An 11066-nucleotide genomic window follows, 5' to 3' on the forward strand; every position below is an offset into this window, starting at 1 on the left:
TCGTCACCCTCACTATCTGAGGTGCTTTTGCACATTCAGGAAGATCTCTATTGTAACACTATGCTGGCTGCCAAAACACAAAATATCACTCTTAAGCCTGATGACTAGCAATAAACAGGTGATCCATATGACTCAGAGATTCTGAATTAGCTATTACAAGGAAGAACGTGGAAAAACTGAAAACAGAGGGTAGGGGGAAGATAATACTGAATGCATCCTACCCCTCCTCAGCCCCACCATGTCTTCCACTACTGAGGTTAACAGACTTTATTAAGCACAAAGTGGGGGATCTCCTCTCGTTTCCCTAGGGGGTGGAAGATCCAGCAGCCTTGGCCTTGGCCTTGGCCTTTCCCTTTCCCTTTCCTGGGGCAGCAGGACCAGCCTCGGCTGCACCTTTCTCTCTCTCTCGCTGCTCTGCCAGTGCCTCTTGATAGTGTTCTGTGAAATCACTGGGGCTGGTGCCATTGACTTTGGCCAAAAACTCCAGGACTTCCATCTTGCTGGTTTCAGCGAAGGCTCTGGGGCCCCACACAAACTCGTAGCACGGAGGATCGCTGCCGGGCAAGAGCCTGTACTCCAGATACTTTGCTTGAACAAAATCTTTGGTGATCAACTTCTTGGGCTCCCCAAAGATGATGTGCTGCTCCCCAACGTAGACCCCCAGCTTATTCAAGAAATTCCAGAGCTCTTGCTCAGTGGCGTTGTTGCCATTAATGAAGATCATGCCCAGGAGAAGCATGAGAAGCCCGGTCTTGGGCAACTCACCCTGACCACTCGGGTTGCTGGGAAGGTTGAGCTTGCTGACCAGGGAGTAGGCCTGGCCACCGGGGCGCTCCTCCTTCAGGTTGAGGCCGAACACCAGCTCCAGGCGATCCATGGTGAGCTTCAGGATCTCCGGGAAATCCTTCCTGTACTTGCGGGTGATGATCTTCATCATCTCTCCCTTGGTGATGAGCTGTTTCATCTTGTACGTGTGAAGCATCGAATGCAGCAGCCGACAGGCCCTGGTGTTGAGAGGATCTGAGGGGGAGACATCTCTGGAGGCCTTGGTGTTCTCCGAGCTCGGCCCTTCCTCACCTCCATTCTTCTCCCCTTTGCGAGGTCTTGGCTGGGAGCCACGTGCTCCTCCAGCCTGAGCTGCACCCTGAGTGCTGGAACCCGGGGCTGGCTCCTGAGGGCTACCAGCAGTAGAAGAGCTTTGGGGTGTGCCCTCAGTCTCAGGAGAGAGCTCCGGGGAGGCCTGAGTACCCTGCGGACCCTGGTTCTGCCTTTGGGCTTGGCGGCGCTTCTCCTTGGCACGGAGCTTACTTTTCTGCCCATGAGGCATGATGGCTGCTCAGGGACAGTAGTGTGGCCAAGAAGGCAGCTGCTGTGGTCACTTAACTCCTGATGGTCCAGTCCTGTCAACACCGACACACCGAACGATAAACCTCTCAGGTCGTCGTGGCTCTAACAGGAGTGATTTTTAAAAAAAAAAAAAGTATTTGCAATGAATTAGTTCTTGGTTATACAAAATTCTGACAGAGGATCTCTCTTGTTGTTGTTTGTCTTTGAGTTGAGCACGACTCATAGCGACCTTATGAACAAAAGGCTTGAAACACCTGTACAACTATCAACATTTATCAAAGTTCATAGGGTTTCTGGAAGCATGTTATTTAGGAAGTGGATGCCACTCCTGCTTAGCCTCAGTTATACTGCCCAGGGTGTATTTTCTAACTACCAATCCTTCTTCTTTGTTTCTAGCTTTCATATTCCAATCATCAGTTTTTTTAGTTTTGAGCGTTCAAACAAAACTGGTCTGCCATGCTTTAATGCCATACAGAAGTCTGTTACAATCAGGAACTTAGCCCTGAAGGTCATAGGATCAAGATGTCAACATTCCCCAGGACCAGAGAGGGCTTCAAATCAACTTGTCCTCTCTTCCCCTGGAGCAGTGAACTCCCCAGTTAGCGTGAGTTTTCCCACCAGGCCCAGGACCAAAGAGAACTTCAGGCAGGATGCCCTCCCTTCACTGGAGCAATGAGCTCCCCGGCTAAGACACGTCCTCCAGCCAGCTCCAGGAGCAGAGAATTCATGCAGACGACCCCTAGCCTCAGGAGAAGACACAGGTACACAGCATGTACCAGCAATAAGAATTGGCGAGGACAGAGTCTTGGGCAGCATTCCTGGGACTTTTCCAGCTCCCCTCAGAGACTTTGTCTGCTCAGGAGAGAAACAGCCCCCATCCACTTCACTAAGATCAAGAAACAGCAGTAGCAAACATTATGGAAACAAGCACTCTCTTAAAAGAGCAGACAAGGTTGAAAACCAGTGAATACCTCAGAAGCAGGAAGGCAGAAGAAAGAAGTTCCAAGAACGGGCACTGATGAAGTAACAAATACTGGAAGAAAGAATTGAAACCATAAGTAAGAACAACAATATACTAAAAAATCATGAACATACAGAGAGGATACAGCTAACATAGTACAAAAAACAACAGAAAAACATGGAAATACAATCCTGAATATCAAGATAAAAATGGCAGAAATTCTCAACACATTGGGGGCACAAGTAAAGTAGAATACAAGACAGAGAACAGAGAATGAGCAAGAGGGAAGACAAAAACTTCAATGAAAACTTGCAAGAAGAATAAATAGTGAGAAGACAGAAAGAAAATGAAGAAAGTATTAGAATCAGGAATGTACCCCACTTTTTCAACCCACTTGTTTGTTCATGGGTATTTGAGCTTTTCCCATTTTCTTGCTATTTATTGTTAAAATACTACTACGAACATAGGTGTACATATCTCCATTCATGTCTCAGTTCTGGCTTCCTTGGGGCATATGTCTAGCAGTGGAATAGCTAAGACATACAGGATTTCTATGTTCAGCTTTTTGAGGAAATGCCAAACTGCCTTCCACAATAGTTGTACCATTTTAAAATCCCATCAGCCGTGCAGGAGAGTTCTAATCTCTCTGCATCCTTTCCAACATTTGTTGCTTGCTGTCCTGTTACTTTGCTGCTGGGGCTGAGATGGTATCTCATTGCTGATTTGGTTTGTATCTGATGACAAGTGAGTTTGAACAGTTCTTCATGGAACTGTTGACCATCCAAATGTCATCTTTTGTGAGGAGTCTTTTCATGTCTTTTCTTTTTATTTCCTTTTCATGTCTCTTGCACATTTTGTAATTGGATTATCAGTATTTTTCTTGTGGAGGCCTTTTAGTATTCTGTATACTTTCATTATGAGACCTTTGTCAGAGGTGGCATTGCCAAACATTTTTTTTTTCCCATCTGTAGATTTTCTGTATTGGAAAAAAGGTTTGGATAAGCTCAGAAACTTGATTTTCATTTCCTCTTTTGCAAGTGATTTAACTGAGAACCTCATGGGCTTCCCTCACCACCACTTTGGCCAAGTCGACCTCACTCTAGGGCATTTGGTGGCAGGGAGGGTGCGTGATAGATGCCTGCAGGATGCGGTGTGCAGAGAGCTGTCATGAAGCTGGGCTGCCTAGCCACTCTCTCTCTCTCTGACAGCTGCCCCAGCTTTGGAAACCCATGGGCACAGGTATGGGGAGACTCAGATGGAACCAGATTCAAGGATGTCATTTTAAACACCAAGGTGAGCCTGATCCAAGCCATGGTCTTTTGATTGCTCTCTATATTGCATCTGAAAGTGCGACAATGAATAAGGATGATTGAAGAAGACTCCAAGCCTTTGAATGTCAGTGTTGGAGAAGAGTACTAAACATACTATGCTGTTGTTGTTATGTGCTGTTGAGTCGCTTGTGACTCATAGAGAGAGACCCTGTGTACAACAGCCCTAAATTCTGCTATGTCCTTTGTCAGTCTCACTGTCTCCAACACACCCACCCCGATTACCTCAGTAACTGAGTCAATCCACCTCATAGAGGGTCTTCCCCTCCTGCGCTGTCCCTCCACCCTCCCAAGCATGATGTCCCTCTCCAAGAACTGGTCCCTCCTTATAACATGTCCAAAGTATGTCAGACGAAGCCTCAGAATCTTTGCCTCCAAAGAGCAGCCTGTTTAACCCTCTCCAGGACAAACCTGTTCATTTTCTTAGCAGTCCATGGTACATTCAATACTCTTCTCCAGCACCACAGTTTAAAGGCATCAATTCTCCTTCTATCCTCCCTAGTCATTGTCCAGCTCTCTGACGTATAACAAGTGATTGCAAAGGCCATGGCCTGTATCCAAAAACTAAACATATCTCTCCTGGAGGAGTGTAACCATAGTGCTCCCAAGGGGCAAGGATAGTGAAAATTCATCTCGTTTACTTTAGAAATATTATCCGGAGGAGACAGTCCTTACAGAGACACATGCTGGGAGAGGTCGGTGATCAGGAAAAGAGAGGAAGACCCTCCATGAGATGGGCTGGCAGTCATGAGGATGCACGGACAGAACAAAGTTCAGGTCTGTTGCTCATAGCATCGCTGTGAGTCATAGTCGACGTGATGGCACCTGACAACACGAACACTTCTGTCAAGTCAGAACCAACATATGGCTGACCCTCCAGCAGGCTTTCAGAGGCTGTAAGTAACAACAGGAGAAGATTTCCCACCCACTAGAGCAGCTAGCTAGTGGGTTCAAACCACCTGATTTTGCAAAGTGTACAACACCTTATATGCAAAATTTTCTATGAAAAGGCAAAAAAAAAACAACCCAAAAAACCAACAAACCCAAAAAAAAACAAAAAAAAAAAACAACCAGCATAGCTAAAAGTAGTTTGAAAATAAAGTGGAGTTACTCTACCTGATTTTTCACACTTAACCATATATAAACCTAGTTCTGTCTTTAGGTACACATGGCACTGCTCTCTAAAAGATCAGATTTCACCTGCAGCTCTTCCGAAGAAAGATGAGCGGTCTCTCTTCTCTGTTTCAGGTTGACAGCTTCAGAAAACTGATGGTGATTTGCTGAGAGTCAGCATCAAATCCACAGCAATGGGTTTGGTGTGCATTTGGTTATGTAGCTTTAATAATCAAGGCAGTGTGGTGCTGGAGCTGAGATAAATGTATTTGTTGCTGTTGTGTACCGTTGAGTCCGAATCGACCTATAGCTGAACTCTGCAGTGGGTTTTCAGAGGCAATACATTACATGAGAGGAGACTAAACGTCTTTCTCCCACCCAGCAGTGGGTGGGTTTGCACCATATACCTCTGTATTGTTAGCACAATTCCTTACAACAATAAATGGAAAAATAAAGACTCTGGAAATAGACCTAAACTAATACTTTAAAGTGACTTCCCCCCCACAAAGAAGCAATGAAGAAAGGTAGTCTTTCCAACAAATGATGCTTGAACAAATAGACACCCACAAGAAAAAACAAAAACAATCTGAGATTTAACATCATACTCTGTGTAAAACTGCATTCAAAAGTGATCACAGTTTAAAGGCAAAACATACACCTATAAAAACATTTAGAAAAAAACACAGGGGTAAATAGTCAAGATATGTTACAGTTGTTCTGCGCCACCAAGTTGGAAGCCATCCATAGCAAACTCTTCAGCAGGTTTTCAGAGCCAGTAAATCACACAGAAGGAGACTGTCCATCTTTCTCCCACAGAGCAGCTGGTAGATTCAAACGGCCTGCCTTTGGTTGGCAGTGTAACTCCTTACCCACTAGGTCCCAGGGCCACGGAAAAGGCTCTTAATCATAACACTAAAAAAAAAAAAATTTCACAATTTTTTTTTCAAAATTGACATGATTGACTTCACCAAAATCTTAAACTTCTGCTTTGCAAAAGATCTTGATAAGAAAACGAAAAGACAGACTACAGACTAGGAGGAAACATTTGCAAACTACATGTCCTAGGGCACCAAATAAGATAACACTCCTTTGTATAAATTTGCCTTCCTATCAAACAGACAATAAGGGAGAAGCCATGAATTCTAAGTGCTGAACACAGATGAGGACCCCATTTGCAGCCCTACTACAATATCACATTTCAAAGTAGTGTCCATTAAGATCTTCTCTCTTGACCTTGTTAATGATTGCAGCCAGTGGGTTTTTGTCAATTGAACCCCAGGGTCATATGCTAATTTATCTTAACTTTACAAAGCAATCCTGAGCTCCATGAGTTTTCCCATATGACAGTTATGAAACAAAATGTGTCCGTCCTGTGTGGTATGTGTCTTTTAGAAGGGGAGTCTGCCCATGGTTATTGCTCACTCACTCACTAACACACTAATTGCCTATCAGAACTGGCTCACCGTGGACCCTCCAGTGGGTTTCTGAGGGAATAAATTATATAAGAGGAATTTCTTTCTCCCATAGAGCCCCTGGTGGATTCCAGCCATCTAAGAGGGGAAGCCTTGTGGTTAACAGGAAAAGACTCTAACAGAATGTGCCACCAGAGGTCCCTTGGTTATTGCTAGTGTTTATTGTCCTTGTTGTGAGGTGCTGTCAAGTCAAGTACGACACTTAGCGACTCTATAAGCAAGAGATCTAAAGCTGAACCCTGTCCTAGCATGCACTATCCTAATCATTTCCAACTTACGTGAGCTTGCTAGAGTAGATTACTACTTTTTGCATCTATCTAGGACACCCTTCTTGGGCTAAAAGAAATAATCATTCTGGGAGGCAGGATTTACTTGAGGCATGCTCTTTACTGGATCAGCAAAAAGCATAGAAAATTCCAGCAATGAGGCAAAGCACAGATAAGACATTGATTTGTCTCAGTTGAGGAAATCATCAACAAATGATTCACTAATGAAAACAAAAAATACTATAACTCTATCATCAGTGTTTCTGTGTGAAAACATACACGTATACGTGTTTGTCCATTAATACAACCAATTATTTAATGATAAATGGTCACAGGTTCATTCCACAGCACAGGTTGACTTTTTATTCCTCCACCTTAAAACACTTTCAGTTGTATCTAAAGGTACTTGGTTGTTAAGAAAGTTATGAAAGCCTCACCAGACATGAGCAGTGACCACTGAGGTGCACAGTGGGTCCCACTCACAACAATGTTTTTATGTGCCATCGAGTCACCTGCGACTCATAGTGACCCTATGTAGACCAGCCCTAAATGCTGCTCTGTCCTGTGCCAACCTTATTGTCTCTGACACACCAACACCTATTACACTAGTCACTGAAGCACTCCATCTCATTGAGAGTCTTCCTCTTTTGTGCTGTACCTCCACCCTCACAAGTATGATGTCCCTCTCCAAGGACTGGTTCCACCTTGCAACATGTCCAAAGTATGTCAGACAAAGCTTCAGATTCTTTGCCTCAAAGGTGCAGCCCAACTTGTTTGTTCTCCTAACAGTCCATGGTATATTCAATACTCTTCCCCAGCACCACAGCTCAAAGGCATCAATTCTCCTTCTATCATCCCTAGTCATCATCCAGCTTTCTGATATATAGCAAGTAATTGTGAAGACCATGGCCTAGATCAGGTGCACTTTAGTTTCCATACTGCCATTGTTGCTCTTCAGTACTTTGGAGAGGTCTCTGACAGCAAAATTTCCCAGTGCAATTCATTTTTTCATTTCCTGGCTACTGGTACCAAGAGTGTTGGTTGTGGAGCCAAGCAAACTAAAGCTGTTAATCTCAATCTCTTCACCATTTATCATGATGCTGACAATTGGCTCAGTGGGGAGAATCTTTGTTTTCTTAACATTAAGCTTCAATCCATATTGAAGGTTGCAGTACTTGACCTTCTGCAACAATGCTTCAGATCCTCCTCAGTTTCAGCAAGCAGGGTTGTGTCATCTGCATAACGCAGATTGTTGGTAAGTCCTCCTTTAATTCTGATGCCACGTTTTTCCTCACAGAGCCCAGCCTGCCAGATAATATGTTCTGCATATTGATTGAAAAGGTATGAAGATAGGACACATTCCTGGAGCACACCCTTCCCAATTTTGAACCACGCAATGTTTCCTTTCTCTGTTCTGGCGACTGCCTCCTGGTCCAAGTATAGGTTTCACATAAGCACGATCAAGTGTTCTGGAATTTCCATTCTTCTCAGAGTCAGCCACAGTTTGTTGTGATCTACACAGTCAAGTGCCTTTGCATAGTCAATGAAACACAGATAGACATTCCCCTGATACTCCCTGCTTTCAGTCAAGATCCATCTAGCATCAGCTATAATATCCCTCTTTTAAAACTCAGCCTGCACTTCAGGCAGTTCTCTGTTGATGTGCTGTTCCAGTCATTTTTAGATAATCTTCAGTAGACTCTTACTTGCATGTGATAACAATGATATTGTTCAATACTTTCCTCACTCTGTTGGGTCATCTTTCTTTGGGATAGGAACAAATATCGATCTCTTCCAGTCAGTTGGCCAAGTGGTTGTTCTCCAGATTTCTTGGCACAACTTGATGAACACGTCCAGGGCAGCATCTGTTAACTGAAATATGTCAATTGGTATACCATCTATTCCTGGAGCCTTATTTTTTGCCATTTCCTTCAAAGCAGCCTGAACTTCTACAAACAAATAAAAAGGAACTGACTTACCGAACTGATAAGACCAACCGTGACTATTATCCTAAGATAACTATTGTTCTTTTCAAAAGAGAACCAAAACAACTCCCTGCATATAGATTGAAAGGTATGGAGATAAGACGCATCCCTGGCATATGCTCTTCCCAATTTTGAACCATGCAGTGTTCATGGTTCAAAATCAAGTTCATGGTTCAGTGGTCACTTTGTAGCTAAAAAACAGATTAGCTTCAAAATACAGAATGTACCACCAAAATGCACTAACAAAAATGGAACTAAAATGGAATTAATTGTGCCTACCAAAAATATCTGTCAACTTGACTAGGCTATGATTTTCAGTGGTTTGGCAGCTATGTAAGATGTAACCATCCCTCATTATGTGATCCAAGGTACTTACCCATTTGTATTGAGCATTCTGATCTCTACGTATTAATGAGACAGAATGAGGTTATGTTGATGATGACCATATTATGTTTATTATATTAAGGAGGGAGGATTAAGGTGGGCTGCTACATAGTTCTTGTTTTTTACCACTGAGTCAGATCCAACCTATAGCTGACCCTCCAGCAGGTTTTCAGAGGCAGTAAATCACACCCATCCTTCACCCTTGGAGCAGCTGGGGGATTTGAACTGCATCCTTTCAGAGTTACAGCACAGCTTCTTGCCACAAAGCTACCAGACCTCCTTACTTAGGTCAAAATCTTGACATGACAGAAAGAGATTACCTTGGGTTTGGTATAGAAAAAGATAGAAAAGAGAATGGAGATGGAGAGATTTCCTACCACCAAGAAAGAAAAGTTGAGAACAGAACACAACCTTTGGACCCAGCATCTTTGCACTATTGTCATATTTTTTTTAGGTATTATGAACAACAGATCAGAACCCTGTCCTATTCTATGCCAGTTTCACACTTCCTGATATAATACAGACCATTGTGTCAGTCACTGTGTCATTCCAGCTGGTGGGGTCTTTCCTTCACCAACCCCTGCCTTTCCAAGCATGATATTCATCTCCTAGACATGCCCAAAGTATATGAGGCAAAGCTTTATCATCTGCCTTCAAGGAGCACTCTGCCTGTACTTTCTCCAAGACATATTTGTTCTTTTGGCAGTTATGGGCTGTTCAGTGCTCTTCTCCAACACCAGAGCTCAAAGGCATCAGATCTTCTTTTGTCATCCTTATTCATCGTCCAGCTCTCAGATGCATGGGAAAGACGAAGGCCTGAATCAGATGCATCTTAATCTTCAAACTGACATGACTGCTTCTCAATAATTTGGAAAGGCCCCTACCTGCAAACTTTCCCAGTACAATACATCTCCTGATTTTCTGACTGCTGGTACTAAGGGGTGTTGCTTGTGGATCCAAGTAAGATGAAGTTTTTGACAGTTTCAATTTTTTCTTCATCTATCATGATGTTGCCTATACGTTTAATGGTAAGGATTTTTGTCTTCTTGATGCAATCCATATTGAAGGCTATAGTCTTTGATCTTCTGCAACAAATGCTTCAAGTCCTCCTCACTTTCAGCAGGCAAGATTGTTTCATCAGCATAACACAGATGATGAGTCTTCCTCCGACCTTGATAACACATTCTTCTTCACAGAGTCCAGCTTCTCAAATAATTTGTTCAGCATACAAATTAACTAGGTATGGAGAGAGAACAAAACTGTGATGCACTGAGAATCTTTGTACTGAGAATCTCCTATGCCCACAGGAAGATTGATACCGAGAAATGTGGATAATATCAAAGAGACACCAGGCTCACAGATGTTGAAAAGCAACAAGGGCCAAGAGAGAAAGAAAATCCTCTCTTAGAGCTAGAACCCTGTACTCAGACCATAGCTTCCTACACTGTGAGAGAATACAAAGTATTTCAGATACTGTAACACTAGGTAACAAATACACATACAGTGCTCCTTCCAAAAATAACTTACATGAAGCCAAATAGTCAATACTTACTTTAAGACAAAGATGAGAATGTGTGAGGCAAGAAATTATATTACTTAATAATTATGTTAATGGGAATGGGGAAAAAGAGAAAAAAAATAATGAGAACATCCATGCATTATGAAGAATGTAGCCAATGTCACATAGAAATGTGTGTGGAAATTGTTAAATGAAAACATTCTCCAAAAACACAATAAGATATTAGTTGTTGTTTCTATTGGTTCATTGATAATTACTTTCTAGAAAGTAACTGGATAATACAAATTAAAGATTTTTAAGCTTCACATTGCTTAAATTTAATTTCAATTTATTTTTAATTTTGATCCCAAAATTACACCTACATAAATACAATTTTTTGTAGAAATGGGTCAAAAGAAAAATATTACATTTGGGAGCAAATATGGATATTTAGGCATATTTACAGCATTCTTTGCAAAAGCAAAAACATCATGAACCTAAATTTTTAGCTGTGAAAAATTAATAAAATTCTAGGTGCATGCAAATGGTGCAATTCATTGAAACATAAAAAAAAGATTTAATGACACATATAAGTGCCTCCACAAGAACCAAAAATATGATCTTGAGTCTATTCAACCTAAACTTAAAATCACCTCAAGAGTAAGTCTGAGAAATTTAACACTAATGATTGAAGACCAGATGAACTGTTGGA

General features: G+C 42.3%; 1 protein-coding gene across 1 annotated transcript; it reads right to left on the reverse strand.

Annotated features, from left to right (window-relative positions):
* Window positions 1–304: 304 nt before the first annotated feature.
* On the reverse strand, window positions 305–1327 carry LOC102865637 (melanoma-associated antigen B1-like). The gene has a single exon (XM_006885200.1). The coding sequence runs from the start codon at window positions 1325–1327 to the stop codon at window positions 305–307; it is 1023 nt and encodes a 340-aa protein (XP_006885262.1).
* Window positions 1328–11066: the final 9739 nt, after the last annotated feature.

This window comes from Elephantulus edwardii, unplaced genomic scaffold (assembly GCF_000299155.1).
Source record: "Elephantulus edwardii isolate Elephantulus edwardi_28Jun2011 unplaced genomic scaffold, EleEdw1.0 scaffold00041, whole genome shotgun sequence".
Lineage (NCBI taxonomy): Eukaryota > Metazoa > Chordata > Mammalia > Macroscelidea > Macroscelididae > Elephantulus > Elephantulus edwardii.

Coding starts and splice junctions, on each gene's coding strand:
- LOC102865637 (XM_006885200.1), bottom strand. CDS start 1,327: ATGCCTCATGGGCAGAAAAGTAAGCTCCGTGCCAAGGAGAAGCGCCGC.